This window comes from Lissotriton vulgaris, chromosome 7 (genome assembly GCF_964263255.1).
Source record: "Lissotriton vulgaris chromosome 7, aLisVul1.2, whole genome shotgun sequence".
NCBI classification, from domain to species: domain Eukaryota; kingdom Metazoa; phylum Chordata; class Amphibia; order Caudata; family Salamandridae; genus Lissotriton; species Lissotriton vulgaris.
The window spans coordinates 929,647,304-929,668,084 of NC_141695.1; the positions used below are offsets into that span (position 1 = coordinate 929,647,304).

Sequence of the window (20,781 nt, forward strand, 5' to 3'; positions counted from 1 at the left end):
ACGGCGCTACAATATTGCACACATACGGACAAGGAATTGCATAGAAAGGACATTTGGCCTGCTCAAGAGCCGGTTCCGCATACTGCACAAGACAGGTGGGGCCATGTATTACAGTCCAGAAAAGTGCTGCCGCATTGTGGCTGTCTGCGCAATACTACATAACATTGCAACCAAGCGCCGGATACCTGTTGACATCTCTGGCAGTGAATCTGAGGGGGACAACCGGCCACCTGCACATGCGCGCCATGCACATGGGGAGAACCCAGCAGAAGGGCACAGACGTCGCAACCACATCACAGTGAACAGTTTCTAGTACAACCACTTCCATCACCCCACACATCAACAATGCATGCAAAATGAAATGATGACACAACGCTAATGTGTGTAGCAAAATAAATGTATTTGTTCAATTCACAAAAATAAAAATAAGGTTCCAGTCCAAATAACTACAACAAACAGTATTACGCCATACTGCTGTGCATCACTACATGGCAGGCTTAACCTCAGCCTGTGCCATTCATATTCTGAAGTTCTCAGGAGCGCCTAGTGCGCGTTGCGCCATAGCGCCTCTGAGGGGCATCCTCCTCCGGGGCTTCTGGCAATGGCGTGGGCCTGGTGCTGCGGGTGTGTGGTGGGACCTGTGAGGCAGACTGAGAGCTGACGCTGGACGCCCCCTCACTCGCATCATCACCCCCCACAACAGATGGTATAGCTGGAGGGTGAAGTGCTATGACGGCCCTGGTGAGGTGCTCCAGCACCCTAGTCATATCCTCGCTGCACTGTATTATTTGGTGCTGCTGGGTCAGGGAGCGCCGCGCCAACAGGGAAGTAGCATTTGCTGCCACATAACTTGCCCTGCTGTAAGTGGCCAGCCGGGTCATAAGTTGGCGGTGGCGCCGGCATGCTCCACTGCGCTGTCTCGACATGGCAGCGGTGTTGGCCTCCATGGCTGCAGCCATGCGGGCCATTCCATCTCCCACATCTGCCATGGCTGCAGTCATGTTCTCCAATGGGTCTCCCACACCTGCCATGTCTGCCCTCATGCCTTCCATGTGGCCTGCAACAGAGGCCACATTGCGCCCTATCATGTGCAGCTGCAGCTGTATAGCTCCTTGCTGCTGAGCCTGGCGCTGGTGAATGCGAAGCATGCGTCTCTCGACGCTGAGCCGCGCCAGCCCCTGAGCATTGGCCCGCCTGCTAGCTGGTGTGGAGTGCTGGCGTGACCTGCCACGCCTGCCCTGCTGGCCTGAGTGTGTGGCTGGCCGCTGTGTGGAAACTGACGCAGCCCCGGATGTAGAGGCGACAGCTGCTGGGGGTATGACCGCCGGTGTTGCAGGTGCGCCAGATGCAGGGGGTGTGACTGCTGGTGTGGCTGGTGTAGAAGATGCAGGGGGCACAGTAGTGACTGCCCTGGCTGCGGCTCTGGGAGGAGCAGCGGTGGCAGGAGGCACAATGGTGGCTGGCCTGCCAGCGGATGTGGGTACTGCACCAGTCGCAGGGGGGACGCTGCAGGTGGTTCTTGCTGCTGGTGTTGATGCAGCGGCAGGGGCTGGTGCCTGGGTTGGTGTTGGCACCTCCTCCTCCTGGACGCCCTCATCGATTTCCAGCCTTTCGCTGTCGCTGCTATCGCCACCTGTGGGGGTAAGTGGTGGATCATTAGTTGCATGTATCTGGCAGATGTGCAGTTGCTACATGCATGCTGGGTGACATTCCCTGAATGGCAGTGGCTTTGTGTGCTTTGGGACCTGTCTGGCTGCATTGTGGTACTACAACATTGTGGCCAGACTACATCTCCCACAATGCTTCAGGACATTCCTTGATGTGCAACTATGGCATGCCTATGGGACATTGGGGGAGCCTATTTGGTCATGGACATCCATAGGGGGCAGGGTCGCAGTCGCATGCCACTTACCTTGGGTGTCTTGGGTGGTGCGGGATGAGTCCAGTGTTGTAAATCCGACACAGGCCTCCTTCTCCAGGGTGTTCTCGACCTGGTCCTCCATGGCAGTATTGGGTGGTACAGTTGGTCCTCCTCCTCCAGTGCCCGAGGACTCCCCAAGGCGCGCCGCCACCTTCTCCTTGGCACGGCCTCGGAGGTCGTACCAGCGCTTTTTTAATTCCTCGAGGGACCTGTCTGCCACTCCCACGGAGTTCACAGCCGAGGCTATCCCCTGCCATATCCGGCGCTCCTAGAATTTGTGCCAAACAGTCTGTCATGGTTGGCCACCACCCCCTCTATGAGGTGTTCAAGCTCCTGCTCTGAGAATTTCAATTTTCTTTTGCGCCCAGACGAGCTGCTGGTGCCAGGTGCAGGTTCCTCAGCCATTGTACCAGGGTTGTGGATCTGTGTTATTTTTCCTGATTAGCTGCAGCTCTCCAAAATGCTCCCTCTCTCTCAGCCTCACTGTGGAAAATGGTGGTGGGAACCGGCAGCTTCCTGGTTGTGATGTCATCACTGGGCTCGAAATGCGACTTCCCGTTTTCCCGATCTCGCGAGTTTGCGATCTCGCAAATAGCGATATCGCAAATAGCGATATCGCTATTTGCGAGCTCGCAGTCCAGGCGCGGGTAGCCGGAAATAGCGATTATTCTGCGATTATCGGTCATCGCTAACGGAATTTGCGATCGCGTGCGAATCGCTTTTTTTTATCGCAATTCTTCATGAATTCGGATTTGCGATTTCTGAATAGCGATTCGCTTTTTTCGCTATTACAGAATCGCAAATGCCGATTTTCATGAATATGGCGGATGGCTCCTAATCCAAATTAGACGTGTCAGCCTTTGAACAGATGTTCAGCAAGACCTTTTGCACCCTCTAGTTGTTCCCAAATGCATAGTGAATTATTGTCTCAAGACAGCGCATGGGTAAATTAATTATATTACCACTGTGAGGAGACTTGTAAAGAGCAAAGATGAAAAACCTTAATATTGTACTGCACCGACGCTGTCTGAAGTGATATCAGCTAATTTAATGGACAACAAAATGTAAAATCTCTTGCAAACATATTGACAAGTTTCCACAGGGGTGAAGTGTATAATTTTCCTTCCCCCTAACACCATCCAAAACAGGGTCTATCTCCCCTTCTTTACAGGTTTTAGGTCTGGTTTTGAGAAGGATTTATGTGTCGGACCAGACTATTGTTTTTCCCCAAAAACAATATATATAATACGCATAAATAGAGGGGCATGTGGTCAGCCATTGGTTTGTTAAATTGTCATTCACATTTTGCTACCGCCAACTACAGCACACAGAATGGGTCAATGGGTGTGCCAACTTTACCCACTTGCTCTCGTCCCTTTGAGTGACAGCAGAAAGCTAGAGCATATTGTTCACAAGTGCTTACAATGAGTTACATCTCTTCAGTTGCAAAGCACGTTCAAAGGGTGTTGTATATTTATTTTATTTATTTTTATGTTAACTTGGAATACTGACTTTTCTTTTTTAAGTAGTTTTTTAATGCAAGCATAATATAGCCACATGATGTGATTTATTTCTTTTCCCCCTTTTTTATGTTTGTGGCATATGCATGAAATAACAAGCATTTGCAATGAAAAAGGTCTCACATTTGCGAAATTTTAAGCTATTGGCATTGTGAATGACAATGCCTTTTATTTATGTTTTCAAAACCAAGACATAGAGAAAAGGTTTGTCATTTACAATGACAGTAGCTCAAAGTCTCGCAAATGCGAAACCTATTGCATTGCAAATGCATGTTTTTTATATTTTTTATTCAATACTGAGTGGTATTTTCCCACAGGTCTGAGAACGTTGCTGCCTGCTCCATGTCCCTGAGACTGAAATTATTACGTGAGAGTATGTAGCAAGAAAGCCAGTGCTGCCATCTGTAGGATTGGTAATTCAAGTTCTCCTCAATTCCCCGGAGCTTCAAGAAACATAGAAATGAAGTCACCTTGTATAATGTAACTTGAGCTCCTGTAAAATGACCTTCAAGTCGAGTCAGCGCAATGTATAACTGCAAAAAATAAAATAAAACTGCAAAAAAAATAAAGTCTAACATGAGTGTGCCTTTTGCTGTGTGGCTCATAATGTTTGCAACGTTTATTTTTAAGCAGGTTTTTCTGCTTTTTTAAGACACAATGCTGCACGGTGAGAACAATGCGTGTAACACGATATGCGCTGCACGGAGACGCACGCCCTTGACTTTTTTGTTAAGTAACACAATGTTTTGCGTTGTGTAACCATTACTCGCCTGGCAACCCCAGCCAATCATCAAGAGCAAAATAGTTTTAAAAAAATCTGGAAAGAAGAGTTGTCTGTGACTACGGGCTCCGGCATCTTCTCTCTGTATCCTGAAGTGACAAATGTGAGTTGGGGCGTGTCCGAGAGAAAGGCTGAGATTGTTTTTCTCTGACAGCCAGGCTACAGAAGAAGACACTGCAGACTGCTGGAAAAACGAGGAGGCAGAGGTTCACACGCCCCTTCCCTGCTGCTACTGCTGTCTGGGACACCAATGTAATAAGCAAAAAAAGTGTCTACCCAGTAATTAAAGGGCTCTGGATAACGCCACGCATAAATGATCCAGTCCGTGTGGGCGGGGCCAAAAGGAGACAGGGCGGTAACAAGGATGGACTAAAAAGCCTTGTTCACAATAGAAAGCCTGCGTTTAGCATTAACTATGACGCAAGCCAATGGGAAGAAGGGGCGGGTCTTAAAGCACCCTTCTGAAAGCTACTCGATTACAAGAAGCCTCGCAGAGCGTGCAGCGCATGCGCGCTGGAACGCAAGTCTGCAAGACCTAAAAGAGAAAGCAGAACATTAGCAATTGTTCCATTTTACAAAAGCCAGACCTATTGGGTTTGCTAGGGATTGATTTTATTTTGTTCCTGTTGTTTTCTAGCACAGAAGTTGTAATCTGCAGCTGTCGTATTTGTTGATCTTGAAAGCACTCAGGATTTGGAAATTTGGTGTGCTGCTGGATTTGGGAAAGATAGTTGTTAGTCATGTATTGAATTCCCAGATGTGTTTGCCAGGAATGGAGTGATAGAGAGATTGTAAATGCAGGGGTTAGTCAGTCAGGACAAGGACTGCATGCAGGAAAGGCAGGGGTGGCCTTAGGCATGTGCAAGCTGTGCACCTGCACAGGGCCACCAAACTCCAGGGGCTACCACACCAATATATATCCTTTTTTTTTTTGTTTAATAAAGTTTTATTGAAGATTTTTGCAAATAAAACAGAGTACATGCCATGAAATGGAAACATTATGAACAAGAATAGGGGGACACAATCAGGCATAATAATTATACAATTAAATATATCAAAAGGGATATGCAGGAAGTGAGAAAGGAAAAGATAGACTGAGAGAAAGGAAGAAAGAAAGAAAGGAAAGAAAGAAGAGAAAGGAGAAGAGAGGAAGAAAAGGGAAGAGAAGAAGAAAAGGCGGATAAGACTCAGTGGGGTAGAGTAGTAGAGGAAAGATAGGAAACAAAAGGGAGCCATAGAAGATCAGATTTTATTTTTTGAGGAATGGAGGAAGAGGAGACAGTAGCAATCCTATGTTCATCATAAATAAAGTTCCACCACATGGATAATGATAATTTGGAATTATCTTTCCATGACGATAGAATAACCTTAAGAGCTAAAGCAATAAAGAGGTCAAACAATCTAGATTCATATGAGGGTATATCTATATCAGGCGATAAGGATCAAAGAAAAACATGCATAAAACCAATATATATCCATAATATAATAATCCTCGGAGGATGGATACATATTTGTGTGGTGGCCCCTGGCTGGGATTTGGCGGCCTCCGGCTCTGTTCCACTTCCAAACACCTTCCTGAGCTCAGGGGGGTGGGGGGGGGGGTGCTACCTACGCTCCCTGCCCAGGGCCTGCCCAGGGCCACCATGAGCCTAGAGCCACCCCTGGGAAAGGTCAGCAGTTTAACATTCAGATCAACCGATTAAGGAAGTCTATTTTTCTGCCAGGCTGGATTGAGGGGAAATCCCATTTCAGAGCACGCCTTTTTTCTGGAAACTGGTTTTCTTGCCTAACTCCCACCTCCGCAGATCATCCGTGACTGACTCCAGGAACAGAATTCAATGAGAAATCCACAACGAGGCTTGTGGTTTTCACGCTTCAAACTTTTGAAGTCTGGCTGGTTCTCCTGCAATCTGACACCTGCCTGCTGGCATGCAGGGCTACTGGGCAGAGCAGCAACCAGGAACAAATTATATGGCAGCGTTCACTAAATTATACATCAGAGGAAAGGCAACCCATGTGACATATTTTGGGACCGCAGGAGAACTGTGACCCGAGGAACATTATGGGTAATTATTTTTAGTCATATGAACTTTTTTAACAAAGATTGTTATAAATTGACCCCCAAAGGTATAAAATGACATAGGTTTCCAAAGAAATGAAATTCTGATCATTCAGCAGATAATATTCAAAGTGGTATCTACAAACATAATGTTTGAAACATTCATGACGTTTGCCTTCATGGAAGCACAAGAACGCTATGTTTATAGCACTGTCCTTTCAACATCTCAGCTTAAATGGACTGTGTAAAACATTTACAATGTTGCACTCCATAGAGACAAACCGCTACGTACACATTGCTAATAATAATAGGTGTGCCTTGTTTATTTTAAGGTGTTCCCCAGTCCAGCGGCAGTTTGCCCGGTGCTGGCACTATTTGTCCTCAGGCGAGTTCCATTTCCCAATGAAATACAACAATTTAACTCCAGATACATTATATATGTGTTTTACTTGGAGGTACTTTAGGATTCTAAAGGGAGGCTTGAAAAAAGTATGCACTGTGTGTGAGATTCTTCTAACATCCGAGTCCCAACTTGAATTCATTTCTTCTTGAGTAATGTGTATGAAATAGCTGCTACCCTGAGAATCATATCTGTGTTGTAAACATAAAATTGTGTGAGAACTGAAATTAAATATTTTAACAACAAAGTATCCATTCTTCCATACTGTACGATTTATGTTTAAATTCTTTGTTGTGGATCGTTCCACAGAAAAAAAGTCTTTCCCCAGTCCATCACTCGAGAGATTGTTTATGTAGCGCCCAGAAACCGCATAGTAATGTTATTGAAATTCTGGAGCTGCTTGGCAGAAGTACAAGCAGGACTGTGACCTAATTTATTTGAGTGTTTCTTCAGAGCAGATTCCTGCTTTGTGATGGTGACTGCTATCGAACGGGTGTTTGTGTGATTCTGTGAGTTCGTGCTTTCATCCAGAGAAAATTCAAGAATGAAGTAGCAGATGCAGAAAGCTGCTAGTGACGTCATCACTGATATTGAGGAGCATCTTTACGGAAAAGTTCCGCAGCGCAGCAAGCCACCTTGCTGCACTGTGCTGCATGACTGCGGAGGGGCAGGAATGCGCCGTATTTGAAAGAATATAGCGCAGTCCTGCTTTTCCCCTGCGCTGGCGCCATTTTGCCTACCGAGCGTGCGTGTGTTGCACGCATTGGTGTTTTTCTGCAGGACAGGGCACCTTCCTGCCCAAAAACAATCCTGAGAGGCATATTCCACTATCTATTTGTGCTGCAGAATGCAGCACACATAGGAAGAAGTAACAAGGAGAAAAAAAGATATTTCTTCTAGTTAAGTCTCTCCTGGGAAGGCATGTGCTTTTATCGTATTCCCAGGTTTACCAGTTCTGGCCAATCTGCGAATGTGTCAGAAACCATGGGAGTTGCATAGGAACACCCACACAACACCCATGGAACAGCTTTCTAGCACAGAGTAAGCTATCACAGAGATTTGCGCTGTGTTGCTTTACACAAGATTTATAAACCTACTCAGGGCCACGCAAAGTGGCCTTGCGTGGCATCATAAATCTAATTTTTCAATTGCGTCACACATGTACCACACTGCATAGTGCAAATGCAATGGTACTGGGGTCATAACTATGGCCCTGAGTCTGCAGCTGAGTGAAAGCTATGAGTAGACAGTTGATGACAGAGGGCCTGATTTAAATGTTGGTGGAGACAGAACTCTGTGGCAACGACACAAAGTTCCCTCCCTGACAGCCTGATTTGGAAATGAGCGGCCCATAGGTTTTATGACGGCAAAGACTACTACGTTTCCACCATGTTCAAACTCCTTGGACGGCCTGACGGAATAAAGGCTGTAAGTCTGCCCCCCAAATTTAGATGGTCAAACATATAGAAGATTTTCAATGTCCGTCATTGCCAGGAAGTTTTCCCTGGCAATAGGGGGCATTGAAAAGTGCTCATTGTCCCCTCGCCATGGTAGAAAACTCTGATGGCGAGGGGGCATTTTTTAAATTTAAAAAACAAAATCCCGCATTTGGAGAAGGATCTGGTGTCGTCACCAGTGCTTAATTTGAGCTGGTGGTTTCCAGTGTGCGGCAACAGCACTTAATTGTCAGTACATGTGCTTGTGATAGTCTGGCTAATTTAGAGATGACCACAACAACAATTAATTATTAATTCAATATACATTAAAACGCCTATTGCATGCCGCCCAAGCCACTCTTATAGCTTTGGAGGCCTGAAATAGTTTGAATTGTCGCACTTGTGGGAGTGTGATGGTTAGTAGTTATGTTGTTGCTATTACTTGCAGCATAGCAGAGGCAATGTGTAGAGCAAGCTGCAGTGGCCTCCTGATGAGAGCCATGGCACTTTTATTTCTTTTACAAACTAAGCACTGGTTGTCACATTGTGTCCCAAACTAGGTGAAACGAAACAATTATATTAATAGAATCCTGTAGATTTGAGAGGAGGGCTTGGTGATCAAGAGAATCATTTGTGAACTACCACTACCACTTTTAGCTAAGTTAATGGAAAGTAAAATTCTTAAGACTTACGGGCACATGCATCAAGCGATTTTGGAATCGCAAACGGTGCAAATCGCAAAATTCGTCCGTTTGCGATTCCAAAATCACTTTTTGGGATGCATCATTCATTTTACATTTATCGCAATTTAAGAAATCGCAATTTTTTGCGATTTCTCAAATTCCGATAGCATTTAAGAAATCGCAAATTTTGCGATTTCTTAAATGCTATGCATGATTTTTTTTTTGCGGATTCGCAATTTTGAAGGGAAAAATTACCATGAACTACACCTTCATGGTAATTTGCGAAACGTTTCAAAAATGCAAATAAATGCATTTTTAAAACTTACACTTTACACACACACATGCCCTTGGGACATGTGTGTGAGTAAAATGTACTTACATGACATTTCAGGCGTGCAGGGGGGGGGTCCTTTGGACCCCCCCTGCACCCTAGAAATTGCATTCTCATTTTGCGATTCCTTAATTGCGAATTCGCAAAATGAGAATGCCTTCCCATTGATTCCTATGGGCCTCTAGGCCCATAGGAATCAATGTAAAGCGATTTCTTATTTGCGATTCGCAATTAAGGAATCGCAAATAAGGAAAATTAAGAAATCGCAAAAACTTTTGCGATTTCTTGATGCATAGGAATTTGTGATTCCTAAATTGCGATTCCTTAATTTTTGCAATTTAGGAATCGCAAATTCCTACAATGATGCATGTGGATGTTTGATCATAATCTTACAGGTAGGACTGAATGAGTAAGAGACTAAATGGTGGTAAACGGTGTGTTCATTCTAGAGAACACAGATTACTGAACACCTCATAGATTACATTTGAAGGACGTTTCTTGTTAGTGCAGTTAACTAAACTGTTTAGCTCAGAGGTAGAAAGCTAGGGTAGAAGTACCCACCAGAGGAACACCCCTACATTCCCATAGATTTCCAATTCTATCTCCACCTTCATACTTATTACCAATGAATGGTTTAGGGTTCCAGAGCTTATTGAATAGTGATAGTTCTGTACCTTTGCCAACTGAAAAAAAGTTTTCATTCTTAATTATTAGGAGTGTATAGGCGAATACAGCCCTCGGTTAAAAGCAGATTTTATTATAAAACACCATGTACCTGACTCTTTTGTAGCATATATGTTATCATTAATTCAGCAAGGTTTATGGTGTGGAAATATACCTTAAACGTTGTCAGCTATGAGTAAATACACAATTTATTTAGAAACAGGGTTTGTATCAATGATAGGGCGTACTTTTCTGTGGGGATTGCGTTGAGGCTTAAGCACAGAGGAGCTTATTTATAAACCCATTGTGCCACTGGTACGTCACTTCTATTGACACACCGACAGCGCAATGGGCTTCTCCATATTTACAAGGCCACGCAAAGTCACTCTGCATGACATTTCATGACCTTGTAAATATGTTTCCCTTTCACGCATAACTCTGCTTGAAAGGGGCATTCCATGGGTGTTGGTGTGGGTGTTCCCAAGCAACAGCAATTAAACTTGACACATTCCCAGATTTACAACCGTTTGTACACCTTGAAATGCATCCGAAACTTGCACCTCTCCAGGGGAGGCGTAAGAAGGTGCAACGAGGGGAAATACTTTTATTTCTCCTCGTTTTCTTTCCTCTTTCTATGCATGCTACAGAATCTATGCATGCTGCATAATGCGGCATGCATAGAAAGAGGAAAATGCCTTTAATGATTGTTTTTGTACAGTAAGGTACTCCTTCTTGCACAAAAACAATCATCCCCTCAGCGCAGGCACTTTTGCAAAATGACGCAATAGTGTCTGCGCTGGCACACGGCTGATGTTCGTGCGCTGGGGAGAAGGACAGGAATGTGCTGTATCTTGTAGATATAGCACATTCCTGCCCTTTTATTTTGAGGCTCAAAAGTGCAGCAGGAAGGCTTGCTGCACTGCCGTGCATCAAAATATTGTAAATGAGGCCCAGAATCTTTACCAAAACAACCATGTGTACATAGATCAGTTTATAATACATGGAATGCTTTAAATCCAAGGTAAAACAGTTCTTGTCCCTATTATGTCATGGTGAAGCAAATAACAAAACTAAAGATAATAATCCTGCCTATAGCCTTTTAAAGCGCTTAGTTGCTGGGCAGAGTGGAGACAGTTACTATTAGAATTGCAGCAAACTCTCATTTATGACGAATCAGTCTTGAAATTATGTCACTATGATGGTTATGGCACTTCTCTCTACTTTTGAAGTCAATAAACGTCTGGTCAATTAAGTCTTGGAAGAGCCAGAGAGTGAGGTCCCCACTCCTGTTGCTCATGTCCATATTGCCAAATGAAAAAGTGAAAGATAAGTAAAAGCTGGGAACAAAAAACATGACTGCAGCATTTATACTATTTGGGAAAATCAATCACCTCTTTAAATGCTTGAAGACTGCAATTAACACCTGAAAAATACACCAGGCCCAGTGCTACCCGTGATGCTGCACCACACAGGTCCTTCCCCCTTTCTCTGAGTGTCTTTTTCCTGCTTTAGCCTCGCTGTTCACTGCTTTCTCCTTCCTTTCCCCTGTTTTTCTGAGTGTTTTCTCCTGCTTGTCTAATTTTTTACTGCTTTCTCCTTCCTTTCTCCCCCGTTTCTCTGAGAGCCTTTTCCCGCTTTTGCCTAGTTTTCTACTGCTTTCTCCTTCCTGAACCCCATTTTTTTGAGTGCTTTCTCCTACTTGTGTATCGCCTAAGCAACTCCGTTAGGAATGCTGGCAAGATTATAGTAAGGCTTTCAAAAAGTGTACCCAAACTGCGGATCGGGTACAGTGCATGTGAGCCGTGCGCGTGCACATCGCACACCATCGGCATCAGACTCAGACTTCAAAGGAAGCCGCTACCCCCCCCCCGCCACCCAATGCCGCTCCCCTGGCCCCACCACGCAGTGCCGAGAGCTTGTTTAGATTGGCTTTCAAGCGGTACAAAAGGGGGTGGTGATGGACGGAGCATCTGAATCAATCAAACACTCACACCCAGTCAAAAGATCTGGGTTTAATCCATCACCGTTCTGAACGAATCACTGACAGAATTTCGATTTCACAAAAATCGACCTACTATAACATCGAGTCTCAAACATCGATATCACTAATATCGACATCCTATACTTAACATGAAAAGTACAAAATTATCGATCACAAAATATCGAAGCACAAAAATATTGACTACACAAATATCGCTAACATTATTTTCGACTACCATAATATCGACACTCAATACTACATATAGCACACTACAAAAATATCGATAACTAAAATATCGATAGCACTATTGTCGTCTATATAAATATATCGATAGCTTAAAAATACTCTTTTTTTGATATATAACACCAATGCGTCTATTCTCTTAATAATACACACATTTGAAAATACTTCACTAATTTATTTAAGTATTATTAAGTAACATTTACTTTTAATAAATGTATTTTTATCTCGCTAACGATATTTTTATATACACTCATTGTAAACATACATTTGTTTATAGATTATACTCATTATAAATATACTATAATTATTACAAAGTTTGTTTAAAACATAAATACATCATTTCTCTTCCTCTATATAAACAATATAATCAGATATATCATAATTTATTTACTTAAAAAAATTCAAACTAACCAATAGTAACTCGTCTTAACATATGTGACCAATCAGAAAGCAAACCTAATTACACATACCCTATATAAACCAGTCACAAACAAACATACAAGTTGCAGGGAATATTCTTCGTGACCACATACTGCCAATTTTGGGAGCAACATCTATATTCTTCTGTGCCAGAAATTTCGTCCTAATACTACAAGTAAGTAATAATATAGCTCTGTTAATAATTTCTAATGTTTTATTAACTATTACTTATATACCAAGATTTTTAAACTAAAATGTTGTTTCTCTATGTACTTTTCCTTAAAACAGAGTCTACAGCAAAATTTATTTCTACTTCTACTTCAAGATATTCGACACTTTGACTATAAAAAAAGGTATCTACATATTTAAATTATTTACTTACAGTAATTAAACAAGTAACTTCCTAAAATCATGCTCTCTAATGTGTTTCTTGTGCTGTAACTCATAATGCATATTGTGATCCCCGGTTTTTTAGGACGAAATAAGTTACAATGCTTTATTAAAAATTATCTATTCATGTTCTTAAATATGTTTCTTCTGTTTTAATTCATAATACATGTGTCATCCCAGGTTCTTTTCACCAAATAAGTAACAATGTTTTATAACAAGTGTCTATGCTTCATGCAACATATAAACTCTTTAGTAATTTTCTTAAACATACTCTCTAAACAGACCTCAAAGCAACTGCAAACAGATAATTCACATCAAAGAACAAACATTCTGCTACAAGTCTAAATCTCTTGGTAAGTACAAAAATCAAACATAAGAAGTCTTTAAAAACTCTATTGAATATACTGTAACAAAAATTGTCTCTTTTTATATTTCTGTTACTATTATTTTGCAAATGTTTCCTTTAAAATCCAAATAAAGTAAAGTATTTTTAGTAACGTTAGAAACTACAAAAACTGTAACGAAAATACACATTTAAACATATCCTATAACATACTTCACTTTTTTTCAACAGACCGTGGCAATAGGACTACAACATCTGACTGAAACTACACCTACTTTCAATACATACAACTTTACTGCTGGTAATTAAAATACTAGAAATAGTACCTGCTTAATTGATAATGTTTTTTAAATTACACATCTTCATAATATTTTTATATTAACTTTTCTAGATACCAGAACTCAAGAATGACTGATGATGCAAGATTTATTAAATCTCAGAAATGCAAATTTTTGTTATGCTATATGGGCTACACTTATACCCAGGAGAAACAAAAAGACCTTAAAGTGAATTGGAAATGTACGAAATATTACTCCAATAAATGCTATGGGCGAGCTACAACCAGGGAAACAAGTGTTATTAATACTACTGAACCTTAATACTACTGAACATAATCACCCACCTAACATTTCAGAAATCGAAGTGAGATCCACTCTGGAGAATATCAAACATTTAAGTAGCACATCAGACCTACCTAGCAGCGTAATTTTGAAAGAATTACTACCTAAAGTTCCCAGAGAAGCAAGAACTCAGTTACCATCTATTGCTTCCATTAAAAGAACAATAGCAAGGACAAAAAAAGCAAATATACCCAATATACCAATTCCCCAAACTTTTGAGGAAGTCATAATTCCACCTGACCTTGTAATCACTCATAATGACGAACCATTTATTTTTTATGATAATCATAGCAAAGACAAAAGAATAATCATGTTTGCAACAAATAACAACATTAAAAATTTGCAAGAAAGTGCTACTTGGATGATGGATGGAACTTTTTCTATATGCCCAAAACCTTTCTACAAATTATACACAATTCATGGGCAATATCATAATACCTGTATCCCATTCATATACTGTTTATTACCGAATAAACAAGCCACAACTTATACAGAAATTTTGCAAAAAATAAAAGAACAAACCTCTGACTACTTCCCAATTAAAATAATCATAGACTTCGAACAAGCTATGATTAATTCTATTTTGAAAACTTACCCACACACATCCATTCAAGGATGTTATTTTCATTTCAATCAATGTCTCTGGAGACATTTACAAAAATCTTTCCTTAGTGTTGAGTATGCAACAAATATAACTTTTGCATACCAAATTAAACATCTCATTGCTCTGGCATATGTACCAGTAACTGATGTGGCAGAACATTACAATCTATTAATTGAAAGTCCTTTCTACACCCAAAATGAGCAAAGACTTGCCCCACTTTTAGATTACTTTGAGGACAACTGGGTAGGGAGACTACATAGGTCAGGCCACAGACGCCAGCCAAAATTTTTTATTCCCTGGTGGAATGTATATCTTTCAACACTGAACCAAGAGGCTAAAACGAACAATGCTGTTGAAGGTTGGCACAATGCCTTCCTCTCTTCTACTGGACGTACAACACCCACATTACACAAGCTACTCACAAGTATACAAAAAGAGCAAAGCTTTCAGGAACTACGTATGGAGCAATCTGTCATGCAACTAAAACCAAAACTCTCTAGACAAACTGCTGAAATGTATCTATATCTTCAACAGCAAGTCCAACTCTATCCTACAACAAGAGGACTGGAATATCTAAAAATGATAGCCAAAACATTAAACTAGTTGTTATAAGTATACTGTTTCCATCCAAATAAAATAATATAAATGAATAAGTTACCTTGAAATACAACATCATAAATATTAATCCTTTACCAACAATATACTGTCTAAATCGGAAAGACCTAATACAACAAATCATGAAATAATTTTCAATTAACTTTGCTAAAAGTATCCATCATCCAAATAAAACGACTCTTGAAATGCCATTGAAAATGACGACTATAATCTTAAACTGTGATAAAGATTTCAGAGAACTCAAAAAATTACGGGAGAATGTTTTACATCTCCGTTCTAACAACTGAAACACACTTCCTTTCCCAAAAAAAAAATAGTAATCGGAAACGGAAATAGCAGTTTCAAATTACGAGAAAAAAAAATGCAAAACAATCCCACCGACATAACACTAACGAATATAGCATAATATATAAACATAACAATCCTATTATTTTAAGTTTTAATTAAATCATACAACAGACTCATTAACTCCAACTACTTTAAATGCTACAAAAACTCGATAACGGAAATACGTATTGAGTCCACTCCATTATATGTAAATAGTCATACTTTAATTACCAACCCCTAAATATCAAAGGACTACCTTTAATTTTTAGTTACAATACTTTAAAATGTTAAAACTAGAATCGTACCTACTCAAACGTGAAACTGCTTCCAACCGCGACTTTCCCTTTCCCAAAATAACGCAAAAAGACAAAGAGTGGTTACAAAATAAAAGAACTAAATTATGTCTGACTGTGAAAAGTACTACTATAAATATCCATTATAGTTATATATATGTTTAGAAATTATGTATAATGTACTAAAAATTGTATACTACATTGTGAGTTAAAAATAATGTTTTTTATATATTATTAATATTTTACATACTTTTAATATTCATTACATTAACTATAAATATGTTGAAATATTTAATGTAATATGTATTAAAATTATAATTTCGCTAAATGTGTAATATTGTATTTGTTTTTGTGATTAACTTTTTTACAATATGACTAATATGTGAAAATTATTATTATTAAAACGTATTTATTAATAATAATAATTATACATAACAATATTGTATTCTTAAAACAATCATTGATGATGATGTAAATGTTCTAATCAAGATCTTAATATTATATTATACTTTTAAAATTGTTCATATGTTAATATCATCATCTGTATAACACTATATTTTATTTAAATTAATGATTTATGTTTTTCATTACACAAGTTTTATGTTTTATTAATAAACAATATTTTTATTATGTATTTATACTATCATACATTGCATAATGTTAACTAACCATATTTTCTCTACAAATGAAAAGTACTTTTCAAGAAAACTACTCAAAAATGTGATTATTCAAAGAACATTGTCCTTCTATTTCTTCATAATGATACGAAATATAGCTTGATAAAATGTATATCTGATCGTATTTTTCAAATGTTGAATAAATAAAATTGTTTTAAAAAAAATTGTCTAATATTTTTATATAATCTATTACAAAATCATGTTTATGTATTTTTGCAAATGTAATATAAATGTAATGTTCTATCTATTTGTATATACCAAAAACAAAAAACTAACCCTGAACCTTAAAAATACCCCTTTACTCAAAAACTAAAAACTGACCCTGAACCCTAAAAATACCCCTTTACCCAAAAACTAAAAACTGACCCTGAACTCTAAAAATACCCTTTTACCTAAAAACTGAAAACTGACCCTGAACCCAAAAAATACCCCTTTACCCAAAAACTAAAAACTGACCCTGAACCCTAAAAATACCCCTTTACCCAAAAACTAAAAACTGACCCTGAACCCTAAACATACCCCTTTACCCAAAAACTAAAAACTGACCCTGAACCCTAAAAATACCCCTTTACCCAAAAACTAAAAACTGACCCTGAACTCTAAAAATACCCTTTTACCTAAAAACTGAAAACTGACCCTGAACCCAAAAAATACCCCTTTACCCAAAAACTAAAAACTGACCCTGAACCCTAAAAATACCCCTTTACCCAAAAACTAAAAACTGACCCTGAACCCTAAACATACCCCTTTACCCAAAAACTAAAAACTGACCCTGAACCCTAAAAATACCCCTTTACCCAAAAACTAAAAACTGACCCTGAACCCCAAAAATACCCCTTTACCCAAATACTAAAAACTGACCCTGAACCCCAGAAATACCCCTTTACCCAAAAACTAAAAACTGACACTGAACCCTCAAAATACCCCTTTACCCAAAAACTAAAAACTGACCCTGAAACCTACAAATACACCTTTACCCAAAAACTAAAAACTGACCCTGAACCCTGAAAATACCCCTTTACCCAAAAACTAAAAACTGACCCTGAACCCTAAAAATACCCTTTTACCCAAAAACTAAAAACTGACCCTGAACCCTAAAAATACCCCTTTACCCAAAAACTAAAAACTGACCCTCAACCCCAGAAATACCCCTTTACCCAAAAACTAAAAACTGACCCCGAACCCTCAAAATACCCCTTTACCCAAAAACTAAAAACTGACCCTGAAACCTACAAATACACCTTTACCCTTAAACTAAAAACTGACACTGAACCCTGAAAATATCCCTTTACCCAAAAACTAAAAACTGACCCTGAACCCTAAAAATACCCTTTTACCTAAAAACTAAAAACTGACCCTGAACCCAAAAATACCCCTTTACCCAAAAACTAAAAACTGACCCTGAACCCCAGAAATACCCCTTTACCCAAAAACAAAAAACTGACCCTGAACCCTCAAAATACCCCTTTACCCAAAAACTAAAAACTGACCCTGAACCCTCAAAATACCCCTTTACCCAAAAACTAAAAACTGACCCTGAAACCTAAAAATACCCCTTTACCCCAAACATATAACATTTACAATCTAATTATTTACTTAGCAATACTTACATTGTAATGGAATGCGTTGTAAAGGTAGCTGCGTTGTAAAAAAATACGTAGTAAATACATGCATTGTAAAAGTTTTCGCGTATTAAAAGTTGCGTTGTAATGGTAGTTACTTGTAAAAGTTGCGTTCTAAAGGTTGTATACCTTGCTGGACACAAAACCTATGTAATTTAATATTCGAACTCCAATAACAATTTAATTAGGGTAAGTTCTGGACACTGAACATATTTAATTTACAATTCCAACTACAATCACCAATTAATTAGAGTAAGTGCTGGACACAGAACCTATTTAATGAACTATTCCCACTCGAATCACCATTTTATTACTGTAAGTGCTAAAGAGTCAACCTTAATAAATTAGTTTACCAACTGCACTCACCATTTAATTAAAGCATTAAACCATAATCCATAAATTGCTATACAATGTCACTAATTACTAATAATTCGTAGAAAAGACGATTATTAGAAATTTAGATTTTAAATAGAATTATTTCAATCTATAATTACACTATACTTTTTTAAAACACTACGCACCCTTATCAACTATAAACTGTACATCCCGGTCCTAATATTAATATACATTTATTTATTAAAGATCTAAAAATAAATATAATAATAATACTTTTTACTACATACACTAAAGAACAAATAAATTAATAAACAATATAACATAATGTTCTATAAAATTTCGCCTTTTACAAATATTTATTACAATTTTCAAAATTTAGAATTTTTAATTAAAATTCGAAATTTATTATTCTCTAATTACAGTATACTTTTTTTAAACACTACCCACCCTTATCCCCTATAAACTCTACATCCCGCTCCTAAAATTATTATACAATTATTTCAAAAATATTTAATAATAAATATATATTTACAATACTTTTTACTACATACACAAAAGCAAAGTACAAAAAATTTAACAATACTCCATAAATTTCTATAAAATTTCGCCTTTTACAAAAATGTATTTCAAATTTTGAAATTTTGAAATTTTAATTAAAATTCGAAATTTAATATTCTCTAATAACACTATACTTTTTTAATACACTACCCACCCTTATCCCCTATAAACTCTACATCCGCTCCTAAAATTATTTTACAATTATTTCAAATATATTTAATAAAAAATATATATTTACAATACTTTTTACTACATACACAAAAGCAAAGTACAAAAAAATTAACAATACTCGATACATTTCTATAACATTTCGCATTTTACAAATATTTGTTTCAATTTTCGAAATTTTGAAATTTTAATTGAAATTCGAAATTTATTATTCTCTAATTACACTATACTTTTTTAAAACACTACCCACCCTTATCCCCTATAAACTCTACATCCCGCTCCTACACTTATAACTAAACTTATTGAAATTATATGTATAAATTACCTTATATATAGACAACATTTTGCTATATCATTACTTAACATACTTTAAAATATCACTTTTAAATGTCGATATTTTAGCCTGTCGATATTTTAAGCTTCGATATTACATATGTCGAAATTAATGTCTTCGATAATTTTGACACACACATAAATCGATCTTTTGTACGACGAAATTTTGGTAGTCGATATTTCTTACCATCGACTTTTAGGGCTCGATAATATGGTACATCGATATTATCAACTCGATATTTTGACTGTCAACCGTTCTGAACTGGGGTGGCAGAGTGGGCTACAGAACGTTGATGGATTAAACCCGGATCTTTTGACTGGGTGTGAGTGTTTGATTGATTCGGATGCTCCGTCCATCACCACCCCCATTTGTACTGCATAGATTGACTTTCAAAGCACGGCTCCAAATAGCAGCAGCCTGCCTCCTGGATGAGCAGGCATTTTAAGCATTTCCCCAATGTCAGTCAATGCTGCTTTCTGATTACATCTTCTTTATGCAAGATGAAGGTTCTACTACTTTTTCGCTCCGATCTGATGCCAGGGAGGAAAAATATTACTTTTACCAACTTCCCAAATGCTCCCTTCTGTTTCTTGCTTTGAGAACTTGTTCGTGGATGGAAAAAAATAGCGTTTGTCCACTAAGTCATTATAATGCTAATATAGAGGCGATGAAGTCAGCAAGAAATCACTCAGTGAAAAACTTTTGATTACGTTACAAGTTTACTATTTGTTTCTTAGCAACAATTGAAGCTAATTATAGCAATAATTTGGGCAAACATCGTCTACTACATTCTTCACATCAGTATTCTCTTTATCTTGTCCTACCGTTCAACAATTTGTACACGTGCTAACAAGTGTCCTGTTGTCTCGCAGTATTGTTTTAGACACAAGAGACTACATTCATAATACCAGGAGGTTTATTTGGTTATCGAGGTCTTTTTTTTCAAGAATGCATGAAAACCATCTTTTGGTCATTCAAAAGAGTTAATTCATTGTTGTGAAGTTTACCTACTTTCCAGGAGTACCTCTCCCGCATGGTACCCACCCTCGTGCCACCAAAGCTAGGGCTGTTTACTTGCACTTAGAATAAATATGCATTTTATGATTGAATTGGGTTATAGTAACGCTGGATATTTATAGCACTTAAAAAGGGCCGAAGTGCGGCATGAAGCACTGTCTCAAAACAAGTAAGAATAATTCTCCTTATTTTTATTACATTAATAAAAACATTCTCCTCCAACACGTGCCACTACACTCTCTCCCACGTGCGCCCTCTCTCATCATTTCTCCTTCTTCTCTTTCATCCTCATCCTCCTTCTTGCTGTTTCCTTGCTCCTCAGTCCTCTGTGTTGCTTGCTTCTGTTCCTATGTTCACCTTCTTCCTCCTTTCTTCTCTCTGCCATGTAGTCCTCAGGCAACCCACTTCCTCCTACTTCATCTATCATCCCTTCTTCCTT

At 38.8% G+C, this 20,781-nt stretch overlaps 1 protein-coding gene across 1 annotated transcript in view; it reads right to left on the minus strand.

Annotated features, from left to right (window-relative positions):
* Nucleotides 1-384: 384 nt before the first annotated feature.
* LOC147702692 (uncharacterized) overlaps nucleotides 385-20,781 on the minus strand; it is a 148,333-nt gene continuing 127,936 nt past the window's right edge. The window contains exons 4-5 of the mRNA XM_086929433.1: nucleotides 1,913-2,189; nucleotides 385-1,633 (exon numbers count right to left, since the gene is read on the minus strand). Coding sequence (XP_086785559.1) covers nucleotides 534-1,633; nucleotides 1,913-2,189 — 1,377 coding nt within the window. The 3' untranslated portion in view covers nucleotides 385-533. The remainder of the gene's footprint in view (nucleotides 1,634-1,912; nucleotides 2,190-20,781) is intronic.